General features: G+C 50.3%; 8 protein-coding genes across 8 annotated transcripts; 2 read left to right on the top strand and 6 right to left on the bottom strand.

Moving 5' to 3' along the window:
• Nucleotides 1-791: 791 nt before the first annotated feature.
• Nucleotides 792-1,495, bottom strand: CDV56_103016 (uncharacterized protein; the record flags this gene model as incomplete). Its single annotated transcript, XM_026756635.1, has 2 exons — nucleotides 792-851; nucleotides 902-1,495. The coding sequence occupies 2 exons, from the start codon at nucleotides 1,493-1,495 to the stop codon at nucleotides 792-794; spliced, it is 654 nt and encodes a 217-aa protein (XP_026610837.1).
• A 494-nt stretch (nucleotides 1,496-1,989) lies between these two features.
• Nucleotides 1,990-3,139, bottom strand: CDV56_102819 (SGNH/GDSL hydrolase family protein; the record flags this gene model as incomplete). Its single annotated transcript, XM_026756438.1, has 3 exons — nucleotides 1,990-2,223; nucleotides 2,273-2,902; nucleotides 2,948-3,139. The coding sequence occupies 3 exons, from the start codon at nucleotides 3,137-3,139 to the stop codon at nucleotides 1,990-1,992; spliced, it is 1,056 nt and encodes a 351-aa protein (XP_026610836.1).
• A 303-nt stretch (nucleotides 3,140-3,442) lies between these two features.
• Nucleotides 3,443-5,554, bottom strand: CDV56_102504 (beta-N-acetylhexosaminidase; the record flags this gene model as incomplete). Its single annotated transcript, XM_026756123.1, has 1 exon — nucleotides 3,443-5,554. One exon carries the CDS (start codon nucleotides 5,552-5,554, stop codon nucleotides 3,443-3,445), a length of 2,112 nt encoding a protein of 703 aa, XP_026610835.1.
• A 486-nt stretch (nucleotides 5,555-6,040) lies between these two features.
• CDV56_102200 (uncharacterized protein) lies at nucleotides 6,041-7,886 on the top strand (the record flags this gene model as incomplete). Its single annotated transcript, XM_026755819.1, has 3 exons — nucleotides 6,041-6,508; nucleotides 6,604-7,242; nucleotides 7,281-7,886. The coding sequence occupies 3 exons, from the start codon at nucleotides 6,041-6,043 to the stop codon at nucleotides 7,884-7,886; spliced, it is 1,713 nt and encodes a 570-aa protein (XP_026610834.1).
• A 454-nt stretch (nucleotides 7,887-8,340) lies between these two features.
• On the top strand, nucleotides 8,341-9,504 carry CDV56_101975 (glycoside hydrolase family 43 protein; the record flags this gene model as incomplete). Its single annotated transcript, XM_026755594.1, has 4 exons — nucleotides 8,341-8,670; nucleotides 8,717-8,873; nucleotides 8,926-8,957; nucleotides 9,007-9,504. The coding sequence occupies 4 exons, from the start codon at nucleotides 8,341-8,343 to the stop codon at nucleotides 9,502-9,504; spliced, it is 1,017 nt and encodes a 338-aa protein (XP_026610833.1).
• Nucleotides 9,505-10,587: 1,083 nt separating this feature from the next.
• Nucleotides 10,588-14,873, bottom strand: CDV56_101206 (uncharacterized protein; the record flags this gene model as incomplete). Its single annotated transcript, XM_026754825.1, has 4 exons — nucleotides 10,588-10,623; nucleotides 10,676-14,063; nucleotides 14,120-14,693; nucleotides 14,744-14,873. 4 exons carry the CDS (start codon nucleotides 14,871-14,873, stop codon nucleotides 10,588-10,590), a joined length of 4,128 nt encoding a protein of 1,375 aa, XP_026610832.1.
• A 297-nt stretch (nucleotides 14,874-15,170) lies between these two features.
• CDV56_101041 (uncharacterized protein) lies at nucleotides 15,171-16,001 on the bottom strand (the record flags this gene model as incomplete). Its single annotated transcript, XM_026754660.1, has 1 exon — nucleotides 15,171-16,001. The coding sequence occupies one exon, from the start codon at nucleotides 15,999-16,001 to the stop codon at nucleotides 15,171-15,173; it is 831 nt and encodes a 276-aa protein (XP_026610831.1).
• A 971-nt stretch (nucleotides 16,002-16,972) lies between these two features.
• CDV56_100498 (uncharacterized protein) lies at nucleotides 16,973-19,419 on the bottom strand (the record flags this gene model as incomplete). The annotated part of the gene is made up of 3 exons (XM_026754117.1): nucleotides 16,973-17,539; nucleotides 17,597-17,999; nucleotides 18,067-19,419. Coding segments are annotated over 3 exons (2,323 nt in total), but the record flags the coding sequence as incomplete, so codon positions are not given.
• Nucleotides 19,420-21,483: the final 2,064 nt, after the last annotated feature.

Here is a 21,483-nt window from a genome sequence, read left to right as displayed (position 1 = left end):
ATGAAGCTCAGGCCCAAAATAGCCATTCCAGCGCGAAAATCATGGGGCTATCTGCAATCAGTGTAGAAACAGCTCCAGATTTAAAATGCACTGACCGAAAGATCAGGCGCCCAGAGCGAACCTGCTCAAAACTTCTGGATCTGTGGTCCAACATATGGGGATCGTGTGTTGAGAGGCGGCATGAAGACCATTGTCCCATAGTGTTGGCTCCTATCGTAGGTCATGAAGTAAGAAGTCCAGGGTTATGGCTCTACGCTGTCGAAAAGTCCATCACGATGGTCCTTGAGAATGATTGCCATTGGCTGGCGCGGCATTCCGTGAATCATTCATGCAGCTCAAGATGATGGACTCTTTGAGGGAATGGAACAAAAGAACCCTGCTCTTAGCTCTGAAAGAAGTAGCTCTCTGCTCATTATTGTTGAATGGAGAGGCAACCAGATGAAGTGCGACACTGTTGCCCATTCATTTACATGTCCGCCCGAAGGAGATTATAACGACAACGCTGCTCGATCTGAGTTAAGTATTTTGGAAGTCAAATTGAGTATTAAGTTGGGCATCGCCTTCATCCAGACAATAAGTGTTCGTTACTCCTGCTCCTGACGTTCGGCATATGAAGTGAGCTTGTATGGCTTCTACCCTTAAGAGCCTTTCTGGGCTCTAACAAACAGATATTCAACACCTTAACCAAGCATCGATCTTGCAGTTGATAGACGAAAGGCCTTGCACTATCAGAGAATTCTACCTGCAGGCTGTGTAACTGAATATACCTTCCCCCGTCCGGATATGCCCAATCAACCGTCCGCTAGGTTTGATCCGACTCGCTGACCAACAATGACCACAACAACCGCTATCTATAACAGTCAGATTGAAGCGAAACAGGCAAAATTGAAGGTTGACTAACCAAGGATAGATCCACCCCCTCCGCAACTCGAACTGTCCACTTGGGTCTGAAGCGGAACGGAGGCCGTTGTCCCTCGGCGAGTACACTCCGATCCGTTATACGATTGATGTACGCCACATTGCGATTCTGAACCACCACCACCTGGAGGATATTATCAAGGTCCTGCGCATGCACCTCCAACACGACCTCTTCGCTTTGAGCAGACGGCCCACTTGACCTCGGTTGCTGCGCAGCGTTCCGGAACGTCACAACCGCCCTGGGCGAGTTCATCGCAACCCGCAACTTTGCTTCGAGAATACACTGCGTCCCACCGGGAAGCCGGAGGCACAGCGACGAGGAGTCGTACCATTGACAGCGGAGCTTGAAGAGGGGGAGTCCTGAGCGGTCGTGGAACATGCGTGCCTGGCTCATCTTCCAGGGTTGGCCGCGGACAGTGAATAGTTCGATTCCGTCGTGTTCGATGGAGTAATCGAGGGGGTGCCATGGCTCCGGGCGGTTGGTGACAGTCACTATCACCGGGAGTCGTGTGATGCTTTCAGGGCGGATGGCTATAGGGTACGGTGGTGGTTGGACTTCGGGGAGGGTACGGGACATGCTGGACTCCCGGTGAGGACATGTCAATCGAGAGCGGTCGGGACATGGCCATTCTTCTCGGGACAGTATGCATCATAAAGCGTAATGTTTGCTAGAAGTGCCCGTGGAGTAAGGCAGAGTCGAAGGACGCCTTATACCTCGCTAGCGGCCAGGGAGATTGCAACTGTTGGTTAGTCAGGGCCATTAATTGGTCAATCCGGCCGTTGTTGCGGGGGATTGCTGACGATTAAAGCCAAGCACAGATCGCAGCTGTCAGGATGACATTCAGGAGGTGGCTTGGAGCTATGGAGGTCTAGTTTTTACGGGAAATGCCGATTGTGCTAAGGATTGTGTTTCAGCCATAGCATTAGTTTTGAGCTTGAGGTAACTCCAGTATGTAACCCTGAGCTAGTATTTATGCCCGCTTTCACATGCACAATATCGTTTGATCAAGCCTAGACATACTCTTCGTGCAAGGCGTAGTCGATATTGCCGTACTATGTCCATATACAGGATTACCAGTATGTAGCCCAATCACTCTCCTTTCTGACAACCTTGACAAACTCCTCGGCAATAATCTGGTCCGTACGCTGCGAAGGATGCAACTCATCAAACCACATGAAGGAATCCGGACTGGGAAGCCGGGTGCACTCGCCTCCACTAAGATTGCAGTGGTTATTGAACCCGGTCACATTGGCCGGTGCACTCCCATTGAAATACTTTGCGGGTTTGTAATAAACCTCGGAGAGCTGCCAAAATTAGCGTCATTCTTCTTTCTGGGTCCAAGACGCAACATACCAATCCATACATGTCCATCACCGCAAACCGCGCTGTAGGATACCGCCTGGCCACCAGCACCTCATACGGCGTCTGGTACTTGAACACATCATTCACAGTCGCAACCTGCTCCCACATCCGGTAACTGATCAAGGTCAGGTTATCCGGCTTGTCGGTCCAGTAATGGTTGGCCCCCACGCCGCCGTTCTCCGGCGTCGCGTACAAGGGTGCCAGCTGCAGGGGCGCCAGGTTCATGAGCACAAAGTACCTGCCACCATTAGCATAGACCTGGTCGAGCACGGAGTACACGCATTTGATGTAATCCGGGATCGTCTTATTCTTGACCTGGGAGTCGGTGACGAAGGCGTAGTTGCCCAAGTCGTTGGTGCCGATCCAGATCGAGTACACCGTTTCCTGGGGTGGGATGTTGAGGAACTTCTTTCCGGACACTTTATACTTGCTGTCAGCCAGGAAGGCTGGCACTTCGTATTCGCGGACGGAAGGGAAAGGGGCGTTGATGTAGGCGAATGTGCGCGGGGTGATCTCGTTGGAGCACACGGCGCCGCTGACGGCGTAGTTGTACAGGTTTACATCGGCGTATTGCGAGACATAGTGGCCCCAGACATAGCCACCTGATGCGGTGTTGTTGTTCTATGCTTCTCAGCGGGCTTGATCTACTGGGAAACAGGAACTTACGTCTGGCTGCTCCCAGCCCACGGGTGGAGCTGACCCGTTATGAGAGCCAAAGTAGTTCAGTCGCGATTGGTCGGTATAGCTATCGCCAAAGGAAACAAGACTGGTGAACCTCCTTGGTCCCCATGATCGAGGATGAGCAGAAGCTGCGTCGATTGCAAGAATAAGCCCTAGAAGCAATTGCGATTGATGCATGATAAATCTCAGCGGGGCTTTTGCTTGGATGCATCACAGTCTGCAGGGGACATCGGCTGCTTTTAAGCACCTGCCTGAAAGAAACCGGGATTTGACCCCTCTGTCGGACAGCTCTAAGTCAGTCAAGACCAAGAATGATTGAAGAAAAGATGCCTGGACGAATGATCATCCGGGGTCTTTGCGGAGATGCGGGGATTGTGGACCGGCCTGGATAAATACATGGATAAATTAGGCGTGTATAAACACAAGCAGTAGGTTTATCCGTGTTTATTTACATCATAATCTCATTAATTACGCCGTAGGTTAATGATTGCCATCGTATTCAGCAACCCTCAATCCGTGTACTCCCCCTTGGATCCATTCCAGAGGCGCCACGAAAGCCATCTGGCTCCATGAAAACAACTGATTCTTCCCCCCAAACACAAAGACTTGGAATCTCCCAACAAATTTCCCGTCCACCCAGACTCTGCTCCCTCCGATAACATCTGTGCGAATGGTGATCTGACTCTGGAGAGGAATTTTAATGGGTTCATGCGTGGACGACGTCTCGTTTGTCCAGATTCGCCCAGGATACCCCGGGTCGAATCCAGCGTCCTCGGCTACAGAGCGAAGGGGGTACTCCCATCCGTCCGATGTAAAGGTTAAAGTACCTGATGAGGATAAACTCAGAGTGCAGTCCTCGGAGGCCAGCACGAATGGTCCCGCGACGTCAAGCTCCAGTGTATAATTCATTCCTTTGCTGCCGTTCCCGAGGTGAACTCTTTCCTCCAGTTGGTTCTTGGCCGTCCAGCTCAAAAGCGAATCCGTCCTATGATGGGTACGAGCAATAAACGTCCTGTCGAGATTCTGGCCAACTGCACGGGCAGTAAGCAGATTCACAGATAAAGACAAGCTGGACACATCGAGTCGAGGACCTCGATCGCCGGTCCATGCTCGAGATGCCACAATCGGGATCCCGTTGCGCATGGCGTAGAAGGCCTCAAGCTGTGTCGTCGCGTCGGGTCCGTTGTCATTCCATGCGGCTAGAATTGCTCCCTGGACTGCCTGTTTGTCGGGTTGCTCAGTGACGTTGAATGGGTTGAAGAGCGCCGGGGTCCATTGCCGTCCGTCGATGTCAGCGAAATTCAGCACACGGGAGTTGTTGAACAGGTATGGATACGGGGCCGGAAATATGGGCATGTGGTCATTTTTCAAAGACATGTATGCCCAACGATCCTCCGAATTGATGATCGTGTATCCATCATTCGCCAGACTGACAGGATCTGATTGCCCGTATTGCCAGTGTTGAATGATCACATCTTTCAAGATAGAAAGCGTATCCGATGGCTCATAGGTACCCCATATGCGAATTCTCTTTCCTGACTCGTTCCGGATGAATTGTGCCATCTCATCGACAAAATTGATATAATCATCCGCCAGTGTCGAGTCGTACTCGTCCGCCCCGATATGCACTTCTTTTGTGTGAAACCACGGCAGGAATTCAGCCCACACGGACTTGACCAGCGACACCGCGTCAGGATGAGAAAGATTCAGCAGATCCTTCTTCTCCAGCGCCAACTCTGGTTTCCATTTGGTCAGAAACAGACAATGACCGGGCGCTTCAATTTCAGGAATCACTGTCACTCCCCGTTGAGCACAGTGATGTTCCAGATCTTCGTAGTCCGCTCGGGATAGCGTCTCGTTCGGCCTTTGCACGATTCCATGGAGATCAGGGTCCTCAGGGTGCAGCGAAAACTGAGCGTACACCTCGCTCCATGTCTCGTTATGCCCCCGATTCAGAGGGTAGTTGTCGCTGGTGTGATAGTGGAACTCGGACATCTTGAAAAACGAGGCGTACGTGCACAGATCCTTGAGAAAGGCAGGCGAGTACCACTTACGGCCTGCATCGAGCATGTATCCTCGCGTTGGAACCGAGGGTGCGTCCACCAACCGACCCCCAGGAAGCGGTTTCCCATCAGAGATGATCAATTGTTGTAGTAGTGTTCGCGTTCCCCACCACATCCCCCTCGCCCCAGATCCCCGGATGAAGACACATTGCGGGTGAATCTCCACTTCATATCCCTCTTCAGTTGGTGTGCCATTTTCGTAGGTCAAGTTGCAGTCTGTGCCAAGTCTGTCAAGGAAGATACCCTGCTTTGCGCTGAATTCCTCGACCTGATGGAGATTCCACTGGCTGGCGGTCACTTCGTCCAGATCATGCAGAAATGTCGTTGCGAATTCTAGGGCCGATGGAGGAATAAGCGTCAATCCATTTTCGTCACGATGAGAGGCAAAATCGGCCTTGATATAGATGTTCCTCTCCACTGAGCGAATATCAAAACCCGGTAATGGCCCTGAGCCGGTTTGATACACCGGGGGAAGTGTCTGCAGTGCAGCTGTCACCAAACTGAAACCTAGGATGATATTTAGATACATCTTTGACAGTACCTGAGCAAATGGCTGCCTACTGTACTCAATAAATACAATCAAGGGTTGCATTGTTGTGGTTGTCGAGGTTACATCGGCTACCTGCATTTCTTGGTATCAACAAGTCCATTGCTACCCTATCGTTTGATCAATATCACTCTGAAGAACAGTAGTAGTACCATCCTAGTGTTGACTTTCATTGTTTACATTGATCCCCCGCACGGCAATCAGGATAGCCCCAGATTTGACCATATTCATCCTGACAATGATACCTACTGTTGCAAAAGAGCCAGCACTATTCATTTATGCTTTAGCATCCTAGAAGCCACTTTTCTATTATTGTATTCTTCACAGTGACATGGCCGTTAGGATATTGTGACACTATCCCGTTTCTTTCTGCTGGTTACCGACGCGACAGTTCTCCCACACGCATTCGAGCCACTCCCTCTCGGCTCAATCAAGCCGCGCGGATGGCTGTTGGACCAACTACATCTCATGGTCGACGGACTTCCAGGCCACGAGCACGATTTCTATCCGATCATCACAGAGAGCCGCTGGCTCGGTGGTCATACAGACTACAACGACTTGAATGAGGGACTTCCGTACTGGTTCAATGGGCTGGTTCCTTTAGCATACCTGACCGACGACCAGCGTCTTAAAGAGCAGGTCGGGAATGTCGCCGACCATGTCTTATCGCATCAGCAGGATGACGGATGGCTGGGCCCTGAATCAAGCCTGTCAGCGCGGAACTTCTGGGGAAGATCGCCGATGCTGTTGGGACTGAGCCAGTTGGCTGAAGCGGAGGCGGGTACGGAGATCGAGACGAGGATTCTGGACGCGATGCACATGTTTGTCAATCTGATGCACTCGATGCTATCTGATAATTACCGGGGTCTAGTGCAGCAGACCGATGATGATGTTGATGATCGATGGGGGTGTACTCGCGCGGCGGATATGGTGGCTGTATGAGCGAGACCCGAGGGATCAAGAGCACAAGCTCTTGGATTGCATGCGCATGTTTCACGAAAAGGCTCTCGACTGGGAACACTGGTACACAGATGGGAGTCTACCTCAAGGACGATCTTGACACGGTCTCCTTGGACATCACCGACGCAAACGATCCGTTCGAGCATGGGGTCAACGTCGCCATGGGCTTGAAGAGCGGAGCGGTCTTTAGACGCCTGACGTATGACGAGGGATCAGCTGCCAGCGCGCTGAGAGCCGTCGATTGGACATCTACGTACCATGGAACTGTCTCTGGGTCGATCATCGGCGACGAGCGGATCTCCGGGTTGAGTCCCGCACGTGGCGTGGAGCTTTGTACCGTGGTTGAGACGATGTCTTCGCTGAGCTACCTGTACCAGGCTCTGGGAGACAATTCGCTGGCTGATCAGTGTGAGCTCGCCGCCTTCAATGCGCTGCCTGTCATGACTCTTCCAGACTGGTCGGCACATCAGTACGTCGCGCAGACTAATCAGCCCATCTCGCATAGACTGGACGGCTCTCCTTTTCAGAACGTAAACGAGATGGGTCAGACTTTTGGCCTGGAACCGAACTACCCTTGTTGCACTGTGAATCATCCGCAGGGATATCCCAAGTTTGTCTCTGCGGCGTTTGTAAGGCAGGGCCAGAATGGTGTCGCGCACGCTCTTCTTGGGCCAATGAGTGTCCAGACCTCAACAAAGTCAGGGACGCAGGTGAGAATTGTCTGTAATACTGAGTACCCGTTACCCAGCGGCTAGTTTATACCGTCGACGCAGACGGGCCATTTGACTTCTCCGTACGGATTCCAGGATGGTCCCCCTCCACAGCTATCTCAGTGAACGGATCACCTCTTCGCGCGGCACCTGATACCCGGACCGGCATGGCAAAAGTTCCCTTAGATCAAGGCTCATCAGAGGTGATTGTTACGTTCTCTGCAGAAATCCAAGTGCATTGCCGCGCAAACGATACCGTGGCTATCTACTACGGCAACCTGCTCTACGCCATTCCGGTGCAATACACACAAACCTCCCATCCAGACCAGAGTTACCCGAATCTTCCGGACAACATACGAGACTATGAGCTGCTTCCGACCGGTTTCTCGGCGTATGCGATCGACCCCTCTTCCCTTCGATATAATGGCTTCGACGGAGGTCTGTCCAATCCTCTCTGGACTCTAGGAGCACCCACATCGATCACTGCAACAGTCTGCGAGATCCAATGGGAGCTGAAAGATGGATATGCACCCAACCCACCCCGCAAAGGTAACCGGTCTTGCCTAGGCGAGCCCTTCGAAATCGACCTTGTTCCATATGGAAGTGCAAAGTTGCACATGGCGAAACTGCCTGTGATAGAATGAGGGGGATCTCGGGGAAGATACTCCGAGAATATAATGTGACGCAACTTGCATCATATCCAGTTCCTTCAAATGCTCATAACCCCGATAATTCCCCCGAACCCGGTGCAATCATCTGCGTCCTCTGGTTTGGTCTGTTTCATTGATGCGGGGTATATGGCGACGATCCTCCGCCGGAGCTTGTCTGTTAGCGGGGATGGTTGCAGAATCGGGGATGTCGGATAATAATTGTATTTCTCAGTTGTGCGGAAACAGCTTGGTGAAATTGTATGTCTACTAGGAATTATCCGATTGCTGCATATTCTGTTAACAAGTCTGGGCACCGTCAGTTTGACGTCCGTAGTGTTGATATGGAAACGACACCGGGGATCGATTCCACAACCGTAGGACATGACGAATATAAAGAGCTAGAGGTATAACCACACTAATCAAATGCCAAAGTCTCGTATCAAACAAAATGAAGAGCCTTACGACGATCAGCGCGGGCATCCTTGCCCTCCTCACCTCGACCCTGGCCCTCCCACAACCTCTCCCTCTCAATCACCACAAAGCCGACTCAAGCAAAGTAGGCTACCTCGGCGTCTACTGGAAGACATCTGACGAGAGCGTCTACTACGCCTTGAGTAACAACAGTGATCCACTAGGCTTCACCCCGATCAACGGTGGGAACCCCATCGTCTCCCCGACCCTGGGCACAAAGGCCATCCGGGATGTCTCGATCATCAAGGGTGTAGGTCATGACAAGGGAAAGTACTATCTGATCGGAACAGATCTTAAGATTGCCGATGTTTGTCCCTCTGCCCGAAAACATGAAGAGATACTGACCGTGGTAGACTACCTGGGCCAAAGCGGTTCGTACGGGATCGCGGGGAATCTTCGTATGGGAGAGCTCGGATCTGCTCAATTGGGCCGGTGAGCGTCTTGTGACGGTCGAGGAGGAGACAGCCGGGATGGTCTGGGCGCCGGATGCAATCTGGGATGCGAGAAAGGGTATGTCGCAGTCTACCTCTCCATGGACTGAGCATTGACCAACAACCTACAGGAAAATACCTGGTGCATTGGGCGTCCCAATTCGTAGGTCCCCTTGCAGTATAGATTGATCAAGCATACTGACAACATCCAGTACGCAGCAAACGATACCGAACACACAGGCAATCCCACCACCACCGAAATCATCCGCTACGCTCATACAAGTGACTTCAAGACCTTCACCAAGCCGCAGACGTACATCGATCACAAGACCAGCACGACAATTGACCTCAGCATTCTCCCTGTCGATGAAAACACCTTCGTCCGCTTCTACGTCAACGGCAACGTTTCCGGCCCGGTGGTCGAAGTAAGCGACAACGGTCTGTTCGGTGATTGGACCTCCCCCTCGGGCACCGTTGAGGACAGCACTCGCTACGAGGGCCCATATCCCTTCTGGGACAATGTGCAAGATGGCAAGGCGTATTTGGTGTGCGACAAGGTGGGAAGTGTCACCGGTTGGGCGCCGTGGGAGTCGACGGATGTAACATCGGGACAGTTCACGCCTGTCTCAGGCTATAACCTGGCATCTATGAGGCATGGTTCAGTGCTGTCCGTGACTCAGGAGCAGTACGACGCTCTGGCTGCTCTTTAGGATTATCTGCAGCCAGGCCGAAAAGTGAAGAACGGCTTCAGAGTGAGTAATGCTGGAGATCAAAAAGCGATCAGATCTATCAAACTGTCTGATGTACCTGCTGCGGTGATATTATTCAAGCTCCAATTGCTCAATGAAGAATGAGACGAAACACATATAGTCACCTGGAGAGGATATATTTAGGTAATATATTGTTTTTGTGAGATCACTGTAGTCCTATGTGAGGTAGCACTGGCATCTAGGATTAACCAGGCAAAAGTGCCTAGGACCTCAGGACTTGTTATGCTTAATCCGTCTAGATGATAGGTTTATGCTAGAAGATCAGAATGCTGCTACTCATCTCCCGTGGAACATTCTAGGGGGTTTATGGGACGGAGACTACTTAGGGGGCTGCGGCATACACAAATATCCCATGATGGCATTGAGGGAGGGATGTTGCTCCATGTTGCAGTGAAGATAGGGTGGTGAGGGTTTAGAATTCTCTACAGAGGCGTTGGAGAAGGGGAATTGACTATACATATCTGCAGCACGGATGGCAGTGGCTCTCCCCCTAGTCTTGGATAGAATCCGTATCCAGACTTTGGGAACGGAAACAGACGGACAGGGGATCCTGGCGCCATCTGCGCAATTTTCCCACTGTTATCGATTTCCCATCAACAAAAGCCCGCTCCTCCAGTGTGTGTAGTTTATCAAGGCAGCCCACTCCACCCGCAACGCATTCTATACACACGGTGAATTTGGGATGTTCGAAAGATTCACAGATTGAACATATGAAGTAACGATCAATGGCTGGAATCCAACATAGACAAGTCTTACAACAGTACGGGACTTTTGTTGCCTGTTCCTCGATCATGGCGATCTCATTCTCACCTGAATCGCCTGATAAGACTTCAAGTATTCTAGTGTAGTTGAGATCGCGGGCTAGAGACAAGGGGCTCCGGCCAGCACAAGTCGTCGCCATTGGGTCTGCAAACCCTTTTTGAAGAAGCAGTTCAACGACAGCACAATGGCTGTTCAAGGTGGCGAAAAACAGAGGGCTGCAGCCAAGACGATCCACGATCTGTGATTGACCACCATACTGCATCAATAGCTGTACCATTGAACTCGATCCTGTTTCTGCTGCCAAGAGAATAGCCGTTCGACCGAATCTATCTTGAAAATTTGCACTCACTCCACCGTCCAAGAAGGCCTTGACGACGTCCGTATGATGCCGGGACACTGCCTCAAAGAGCGGGTGCTTTTGATAGCAAGTTTCCGGCTCTGGCCAAGTCGCTGGCAAAGCGCCGCTTTTCAGCAAAATCTTCACCACATCAGCAAGGCCTTTTTGGGCTGCTTTCAACAGTAAGGAAACACCATCTTTGTTGATATCCAGATCAGCCCCATGCAGCAATAGCATTTCAACTACGCTTCCATGTCCTCGGTCAAGCGCATGACGCAGAGGTGAATTGACGTTTGGGTCGGCGCCTCTTTCCAGCAAGAGTTGAACAATTCTGTCATGACCTCTCTGTGCGGCGATGAGTAACGGGGTAGTGTCACGATTCGCTTTGACTCCGCCCCCTAGAAATATCAAGTGGGATGTCGATCGAGTGTCTGGCTCTATTCCACTGTCGAGCAGACCTTGCACAATTCCAACATGTCCGTGATAGGCTGCTCTAAAAATAAGAGACTGTCCATGTTCATCGATAAGCCAATTCGTTCCGATTCTCTTCGTTAAGATGAAGGCGAGCTCTCGGTATCCAACCCTCATCGCCTCCTCTAGGCTGGTGTGACATTGATCATTGTCGGCACCGTGAGCCAGCAACATCTCGACAATCTTGTAATGGCGTCCACTGACGGCCAAGGATAATGCACTTGATTTGTAATATTTTGGTGTTGATTGCTTTCCATCGGAGTGCATTACGTTTGCCTCTTCAACGATGGTGATCCCTGGGCTGGCACCGTTCTGCAAAAGTAACTTCACAACTCTCTCAAGTCCCATGTTGGCCGCCGATAATAATGGTGGCATCTGTGAATAAGATCGATACATGCATGGAATAGGTGGAGTAGGTTCAGTGTATGCATTTGGATCGGCTCCTTTTTCCAGGAGAAGCTGAATAATTGCCTCGTCAACCCGGTAAAATGCCCATGAGAGTGCAGATCCTCCTATCCTATCTTGTTCATTGAGATCATGATGTCTCTCCAGAAAGGTCTTCACGATGGCCAGATGGCCATGAGCAATTGCCTGTATAAATGGAGACCGACCCTGGTCATCCCCACGCTCGCAGTTGATGTTTGCTTCAAGTAAAGCTTCAACCACAGCCAGGTGATCATTTGCTACCGCCCATGCCATCAATGCTGTACCTTCATCTGCTGAAATACTACCACCACATAAGCATATGCTTTGACGAGTAATGGCGATCTCACTGCAGATAATATCTGTGAGCTCCCTGTTACTAATCATTTCGCTCGGTTGAAGCTCCATGAGTGTGTCAAGCCCCATCTCTGCAGCCAACAGAAGTGGGCTGCGGCCGAATTTGTCGCGGACATTGAAAAGGGCTGGATCCTGGCCCAGTAGCAGCAAGCAAATCGCTTTGTGTCCGTTTCGAAGGGCACAGAATAGTGCTGTCTGACCCATGTCATCTTCACTCCTTATATTTGCAGCTTTATCAAGCAGAAGCTGGACCAATGCCTCTTCCCCTTGCTCGGCCGCCTTCAACAAAGGTGTTCGACCGTGTTTATCTTGGACTTCAAGATCGGCTCCTTTTTCAATCAACAGCTTAGTTATTTCGTGATCGCCATTGGCCATTGCGACTAACAGCGGAGTGTCGCCGTCTTGACTGTCTCTCAAGTTGATATCAACATTCTGCTCGACCAAAATTTCAACCAGCAAATGGAAACGATGTTTGACAGCCCAGAGAATTAAAGGATTCTGGAAGCCAGCAAGTTCATGCAGTAGACCATGTTTGAGCAGCACTTCGAAGATTATCTTGTCGCGCTTGTGGTGGCTGAAAGCTGATAATGTTTCTGAGCAAGGTTTGGCCCCGTGTTGAAGTAAGGTTTCAACAATATCTACGTCTCCTCCTCGAATTGCATCGGATAAAGGCGAATTTCGACCAGGAGCATCAGGAGGGACATTAGGATCCGCACCATGGGCCAGAAGTAGTTGTACCACAGCCTTCTGGGAGTGCCGAACAGCGTATCCTAACGCGGTGGACCTGCGGAAGAACAAATTCGGCTGTGCGCCCGCTCCAAGAAGAAGGGATACCACATCTGTGTGCCCATTGGATGACGCCTCCATCAGTGGGGTTGACCCGGAACGATCTAAAAGATCCGGTTCAGCGCCCTGATTGAGCAACATCTCCACAACCTCTCGATGTCCTTTTTCGGCAGAACGGCGCAGTGGACTCTGTCCTGGTCTCTTTCGATTGTTGATTTCAGGTCCTGTGTAAATCCAGAGTTGGTCCACAGTCCGAAGACCATTTGCCGCTGCCCTTGATAACGGAGTAAGGCCTGGGTCATTGACATCCGCGGCAGCGTCCAGCGGCAGTCTGACTACACCTTCATGAGTCGTTGCAGCAGCACATGGCGGCGCGCTGGGCCCATATTTATCTCCAAAGTTGACATCTACTCCAACATCGATCAAGATCTTGACTAATGATTGATGTCCTCCTTCAGCTGCGACAGAGAGGACTGTGTCCCCCTCATCATCCTTGTAAAGAGGACTGGCACCATTCTCTATCAGAAGCCTGACCACACGTTCATGCCCATTCCGAACGGCTTTGAGCAAGGGTGTAGAGCCCAGAGAGTCGACCTCATCAACCAGATGGCCCAGCCTTAGCAGCGCTCCGGCCTCACGCTCGAGACCAAACTCGGCTGCCACGTGAAGGCCCATTCTTTGTTCCGACATATCATCAATGAATTCATAATGGTAAGTAGTCCAGGCTTGCCAACAGGCGGCCAACTTCTGATTGCTATTCAACAAGTTAAGGGTAAGTGGGAGTTTGGGGGGTTGCTTCCCGGCATGACGTCCCCAATTCGTTGCTGCGTACTGATATAGAGGATATTTCCGAAGCCTTTCGTCATAATGGTATTCAGACTTGCATATTCCATCTTCAAAGTCATCATAGGCAAGATAGGTGACGCACGCTTCACCGATCTCACGGTGAGCATTGGGAAACCAGAAGGCCCATGTCTTATGGAGATATTCTTGTGTTGTATAATGAACCAACCTGATGATATGGTTCTCCTCATTGTATGTGACCAGCCCCGCACATGAGGAAATCATATCTTCGACATCTGGTAAATTTTCCTCATCAAATGAGCTCTCGCTAATCACGACAGCGAGAGCATGCTGAAGTTCTGTGAGGGTGAGGGCACGCTCAGCACAGGTAAGCCAAGCCAGTAATCGCTTTGCGAGTTGTGCTCGATCTGCTATTTGCTGTTCAACCTGCTCCATTGCTTTCTCATATGCATGATCATATGCGTCAGATCCAGTCTTGAAGTTGCTGAGAGCATTCTTTATATCTCTGGTAGTGCACTTTCCCTTCAGAGAATCCAGATAGAGTCTCGCGAGTAGAAACCTAGAGCAGATCAGTTACTTTCTCCACCGAAACTATCTAATATGGGGTTGACATACATCCCATCGACCTTTCTGACAATTTCTGAGACGATAAGCTTCTGGACTTGTGGCCTTCGCCTCACACTGGAAGGTAAGTTGCCTTCGGCATATCGTCTGATATCTGCATCACTGGCTTGAATTTCCAGTGACGGGAATCTCTCAAACTTCACGGTAATCTCTGGAATAAATCTGGCAGTTGCCATGAAGCTAATGTTGAAGTCTCGTTGAAGGTCAAGGATATGTGAAATTAGATGGTCCCGCATGCGATCCGAGTTTGAGCATTCATCCAATGCGTCAATGACCACGTACACATGGGAATACAGCCCAGAAACTGTACCCAGCATCTTGACAATATCATTGAGGCGTGGCCGCATCTGAGTGCGTTGATAATTTTTGTAAAAGTCTCGAATCTCCTCAGAGATGTGGTACAACCCTCGGATTAACTGCCCCAGAATATTTGCCAGAACACTGTCTAATTTCTGGCTCTGCTGCTGGTGAAAATTACAGAAGACATAGGCAAGACCAATGGCTTCGTTCGATCCGTGTTTCTCTCGAAGGTAGTCAACCACAATAGCCGTAAGTATCGTCTTTCCTGCGCCAGGGATGCCAGGACAAAAGAGAACCCCTTTCTGCTTTTCCCACTGACGGAACTCATTCGTTTCGAATAGCCACTGTCCAGTTCCGTCTTGTCGTTGACGTAGATATCCACTTTGCTCTGATGCATAATCAGTTGAGCAAAGCCAGCTGGCCATCTGTTGCCGTTCTTGGTCATGACTGCGTTGAACCAACATCCTGAACCCAGGATCTTTACTTGGAACGATGGTTTGCCTTGATGAGATCTTTTTTAGCATTTAAAGCATTCAGACTAGGGGCCCTAAACTGACTGTTTCACTATATCAATCGGCATGTGGAAGAAGAGCTGCCTAGCATATGCTGCAGCTGCCGCCGCTGCAAAACCAAGCCACTGGTCGTTCTTATGCGAATCGCAGTAGTCTGAGATACCGCGAATGACAAGGCAAGGGAAATCCGCCATCGCTCCGGCAGCCTCCATTTCGAAACACAGGACCCCTTATTCCTTGGCGAGCTGGTCCCTCAGGGCACTATCCCTTAGCACAAGCTCTCCAGATGCCACGGTACCCCGGTGTACCACAATAAGTTGATCGAGATCGCCCACCTTGCGTTTTATACACTGTGCTGTGTCACATTCACTCTCTTCGCAAGATAGTCCAGGGCAGAGATGCTTGTAATCAGCCGGAAATAGCTTGTCATTTTCAACACCAGGGAACTTGAACCGTCGTAGCTGGGGCTTGCTTGTATCTATGCGGTGAGCGTTCTCCATTATGTAGTCTTTATCTGATCGAGCACGCTGAGCGGCAAGTGCTTGCGCAGCAAGGAGGAGAACTGGAGGAGGTGGAGCTAATGGCCCGGTCCGCTCGAACACACCATCTCTCGCCTTCCCATGATCATACTGTATCGCTCCCGAAAATGGTCCGACAGGCTGGCTAACGACCACATGCCCAAGGCGGAGCATACCATTGTCCGTTATCGTTGGCACACCGCCCCCTATACCAACCAACAGAGCAAAGCGAAGGTTCGGGAATCTGATTCGCATCTGGGTCACCACTGCTGTAGCTGGGTTGTTCCCAGCTTGCCACAACCCAGCAATGACGACTTTGTGGCCTGCGACACTACCAAGATGGTAGAGATTGTGGTCTGTAGGAGGTTGTGGTAGCGGCTCGTGTTCCTCATCCAGCATTTCCAGCGCAGCAATGAGCTCTATCTCCAAAGGGCAAACCCACCCAACTGTGTAATCCTCATGGGTGAACTTTTCCTTCACGGGTTGTTTGCCCTTGCGCCTTTTTACCTCTCTATCGTCCGTATCATCGGCGCGTTTGACCATTGTAAATTATCCGAAATATGGTGCTGGTGGGAAATCGAGTAAAAAATGCAGTAACAAGTATGAGATCCTCTAGCGTTTTTTTTCTTCATATGATCAATATACTTACCACAAAAGCACACGAAAAGAAAGAAGGCACACTAGAAGGATCTTAAACAACCAAGTGCCTCGCGAGGCTGAACTGAGGGGCAGCAGTACTTGTATGGCGGATTGCGCGCAAGGCTGACACACTAATGCAAAAGAAGTGCAGGACAAGGCTACCCAACCACAGAACAGAGCTGGTTACACAGGGCTTGTGATGGCCCTGCGCTCAGCACATAGCACGATACTATGGGGGTTACGTAGTTAGCCGTATTAGGAAGATCAAGGCAGGGCTCAGGGCGAGGGCTGAGCGAGCTTAAAAGCCGTGCTTGGTATATATAGTATGGCAGTCATAAACTCCAATACTCGAAGGCCGAGGCAGACGAGATCATGATCTTTCTTTCAGCGCATGAACTCGACATTTAAGGAACTATACGTCTTGGGGTCAGGTTTTGCAACACGGAGCGCCTAATGAAGGTGCTCACCAAAGTTCTGTTGAGATGTATAGAATGTGACCATATTGTTTGCTCGAATTGCAAAGGTATGAGGTAGAGAATATCACTAAACCTGATTCTACTTCATATTCTCTTCATAAGTAATCACAATGCGAGCTGTTCATTTGAAATTACCGCGTGTAACACAAGCAACCATGCTGTATGATAAAGGTGAGGTCACTGAAGTAGAATAGCTGATGGTTTATAGGCGATAACATGATAAGATGTACCCAGAATATTCGTCAGTCCAGACACTGGACTCGAGTGCCTAGTGGGCTGATAGAGCTTTAGCATAGAGCCAGACACGAAGCTTTCCTGGACTGGGGTGCACGTTGAATTGTGGCCAGCCTCAATGCGTCTGATATCCTCGAGTCCACCAGAAGGAGACAGAAACAGCAGTTACGCCAATGCGAACATCTGGCCGTGCCAACCGTAAGCTCTATTCAACCTCCTTCCAATCCGTCTTGCGACCCGAAAGGGGATCTTCGCAATGGGATGCGGCTCATGAAACTGAATGCTGCGCTCGACGTCCAGATTTCTCGGCGTGAACTGCCAGACGGAGCCGTATAGCTTCTCCACCGTAAAAGCCGTGGTGCCCATAGCGTGGAGAAAATCGTTCCACGGGATCTCTCCCGGCTGAGCGGTTTGCGAAGGCTGGAAAAAAAGGGTGGAGAAAACCTTCAAGGACCGCTTGTCCACTTTGAAGGTGGGCTGAAAGTCATACTGATTTTCGGCGGGCAGCTGTGGTTCCACGGTTTTGTCGGATATACTCGGCTTTCTTTGAGATTTGACCTTCTTCTTGGGTAGAGGCGCAGTAGCCGGCTCGATGGTCTTCTCAGTTCGACGTACCAGCTCAAATTGGAGATCTGCAAGACTCTTCTCCAAGTTTTCCACTTTGGTGGGTTGCCTCTCTGGCTCTACCCAAGCACGCGTCCTCTGGAGGTTTCCAGAAATTCTAGTAAGCACCTTGTACACAGCGTTGCGTCGGGTCATTCCACGGGTCACTGGCATATGTTAATCCACCGCACGCCAGAACGCATCCAGATTCCTCTCCGCGGATCTCATAAGTTCGACATTTTCACGATTTCGTCTCCTTTCAGCTGGGTAATGGAATCGACCATCTTCCGGCGATCCAAGTTTGGCTAAAGAGGTTCCCTCGAAGCTTACCAGGTACTTGTCCCAACCGCTGGTTAGGTTGCTGTATTCTTTCTGAATTTCATTTTGCTGTTCAACAAACCCATTTTCGAATGTATTTGCCCACGGTTGGTAGAGCTCAATTTGATAAAGACATTCGTAGATAACTGCTAAGTCTGAAATGATGCTGGCAACTTGACTCGAGACGAGCTCCTTCTTTTTGGGGTCCATTTGCACGAGACGTTCAAGCTCATCCATGAGCGTCTTTCGGCCGGCCAATGAAACCTGGTGGCTACCCCCCCAGAGCGTGTCAAGAATCCAAAGCAGCTCTCCCTGGTTGTTAGATTGATACATCCGACCGGGTTTTTGCAATCATCTTCGAGGTGCCCAGCTCCTGTGGTTGCCGAACGAATAGTGATCGCAATGGAGGGGAGGCTGGAGCTGCTACTTTGAGCAGGGAGACTGGACCAATACTAAACTGTTCTAGGAAATATTGCAGGTCTACAAATGCCTCATAGAGGTCCGTAGGCAGATCTCTCTCGGGCGATATCCTGTCATGATATTTGGAAAGTAGCTGACGCAGGTCGGCCACCAAAGAATGGAGCGTGGACCAGACCTCCAGGTTCATATAAGCTTCAGACACAAGATCTCGGAGCACTCGGTTCCAGAATAATGGGTGAATATATGGTGTCAATGTCGGATGCGGATTGCCATTGGTATCTGGGATAACTTCGACGCGATGTTCCTTGTACTCATTGACAACATCTGCGAAGTATCCGGGGTCCTCTCGTAACGCTAGGAGATGGTCCTCCGCAGCCGAGCGTTTAGCATCGATAATGTCTTCAAGAGAGGCTAAGTCGAGCTGCGCGGGTAGACGATAAGGCGCGTCTGCTGCAACTGCAGCCAGGGAATGCCAGTCCCCTTCATCTTTAATCGCGGGCTCAGGCTGTACAGGGAAGTCCTTGATCAAGGCTGCCTCAGGAATATCGTGAAGTATTTGACGGGCACAGTCTAAAAGGAATTCGTAGATCCGCTGCTGTATTTCCAGAAGTAATAGCCCATGGCCGGGATGCAAACCTTTACAATGATGAAGCCATAGAAATGCGTCATCATTATCGTCCAATGCAATCAGCTCTCCGTATGTTTCTGGTGTTGTCCGACCAGTGAACATCATCGTATGCAGGTTGAGAAAAGCAGTGCGGATAGCACCTGTGCCATGCCCAAGATGTGGAGCGTTGAAGTCCGTGTGTGCAAAACAATATGGCTGATGCCGAGAGCGAGCATTGAGGAGCAGGAGGAACGGTCTTGTCTGTTCCAGGTCTTCGAGATTGATATAAGGCCACAGGTATGCTTCTCTCGACTCTTCGCGGCGTCCCTTTTTGAACGCGTCAAAATCTGGCCTGTGCATCTTTGACATGTTTGGCCAAGCAGAGAGAAGGATCTGATGACGCTTAGTCTTGGTCTTCTGGCGCCATCGTTTTTGAATCCGTTCTTCATGACGTTCAATAATCTTATTCAATGTTTCCCAGTCGGATAAGATTTTAGACGCTCTTTGACGGCTTTCTTGGCGGACCTCATCCGCAGTTGGGTAAGATGTTGGTTTAGGAAGATTAGGATTGAGTGTATCGAAGAACGATGCTGGATTGCTCCAATCTATGTCACCAGTGGCATTGTTGTCGTAATTGGCAGCGTCTTCACTGAAGAAATCGAATCTGTACGCAGCATTAGACCCAGCCATAGCGACAATTCTCGCAAGGAAGTTGAGCAGATTGCGATGCCAAAGGGGGATGAAGGGGCAATGTTGAGGGAGACACCGCGACGTGTAAAGGTATCCCCAGTCACGCTGCACACGTAATCCACATCCAAATATTTACCTCTTTCCCTGAATAGAACAGAAATAACATTAGAATTTAGGTCTGCTTGATGGTTGAATCTTGAGGCGCGATGGCATCTGAATGTCCCCTGTCTGACTGGAATACAAAGTCGTCAAGACGCACACTGAGGCTTCACTTCTGTAGATAGCGAGGAAACGTTCTCCAACCAATCAGCTCGCATAGCTCAGTTGGTAGAGCGCATGACTAGTAATCATGAGGTCAGCGGTTCAAATCCGCTTGTGAGCAGTTCTTTTTTTTCTTCTTTAGCTCTTGTTCTTCCGAAGTGTGAGCAATTTTTTGCTTCAACAAGGAAGATGACCATGATTGTAAGATCATCACGATACCTCCTGCTCGCAGGTATGAGAGAGTGAGGATGGCTTGCACCACCTGACCATCATATAAACTACACAGTACCCCCTTTTTTATAAGTCCCCCACAGTTGACTGAGTTGACCGGGTTGCTATGGCCTTCGAGTGTCTGTAGGCATGCACTCCAGTACTGATCCATAGCTGGTTTCCTAATCATATAATTTGGCTCCTGCGTTTTGGATTAATTCCTTGTTAAGCTCTTGCTTAGACTGAATATCAGTCCTGAAGTATAAACCTAAAGTGGCTGATTCTGAATTACTCTATCAGCCCACTAGGCACTCGAGTCCATTGTCTGGATTGACGAATATTCTGGATATATCCTATCATGCTCGCCTTATAAACCCATCAGCTGTTCTACTTTAGTGATCGCACCTTTATCATACAGCATAGTCATTCATGTTACGCGCGGCAGTTTCAAATGAACGGCTCGCACTGTGATTATCTAGGAAGAGAATCTGAAGTAGAACCAGGTTTAGCGATACTCCACCCCATAGAGACTGAATATGTTTGCAACACGGGCAAGCAATATGTTCGCACATTGCATCTCAGCTTCAATGGCTCCCTCAGCAACATTCCCACCTTGACAGCATTGTCAGAGAAAGAGGCTGCCCAGAAACGAACGTCGGGGTTGTGTATCCTTGGCTTCGTGCGCTATAGGAGTGACTGATCTGATTGTAGGACAGGTACCTCGCTCATGCAAGAATCGTCATTTTACAGCGGCTGCACCTGCTTCCAATAGGTTCTTCACGATAGCTAGTTGTTCTCATGTGGCAGCAATAATGGCGGTGGCACCCTTTCGCCTACCTCGGTCTTCAAGCATTGGCGTTCATGACTGTCATACATATATACTAAGCACGGCTTTTCGCAAGTTGAAGCCACCTTCTGTTACTACCATTCTACAGCTCATGGGCTGAGATGATACTTACGAGTCATACTACGGAGGGATCACTTCCTCCTATTCGGAGTCCCCGATTATCAATGAGCACATCAGATCAAAACCAGAAGCAGATCAATTCAATAACGCAAACTCATTGTCGGACACACGCAAAGGCCCTTCCCCGACAGCCTTCTACACCTCTCCTTCCTGTAGACAATAAGCACTCACTCAGCAGCAATCCTCACCCAACGCATTCAGACACAATCCAAAATCAAAACCAAAACCAGAACTCAGGTTAAAACTCACTGCGCAAGCCCATGCCCCCCCACCAGCGCCCACCCCGCCATCCTGCGATCCCTATCCCAATACCTCATCTGATGGAGAATAACCCCCTCGGCACTCGTCCAGATGACCCCGTCCGTCGCCGCCGCCGCCGTGAACGACAGCATCAGATCCCCCGTTTTGGCGCCGCCGTAGCGCTGGATCGCGTCGATGGAGGAGTAGACTCTTGCGTCGCGCGCGCGGACCTTCTCGAGGCAGTGCTGGAGGAGGGTGTACGATGGCCAAGGCTGGTCGGGGACGCTGGAGAAGACCATGCAGTAGTTGAAGGTGGTGTAGAGGGGGTGTTCGATGGGGGCGGGGACTTGGGTGGGATTG

This window comes from Aspergillus thermomutatus (assembly GCF_002237265.1).
Source record: "Aspergillus thermomutatus strain HMR AF 39 chromosome Unknown NODE_274, whole genome shotgun sequence".
NCBI lineage: Eukaryota > Fungi > Ascomycota > Eurotiomycetes > Eurotiales > Aspergillaceae > Aspergillus > Aspergillus thermomutatus.
The sequence above is the reverse complement of the archived record's forward strand: the minus strand, read 5'-3'. Positions and strand labels throughout refer to the sequence as shown.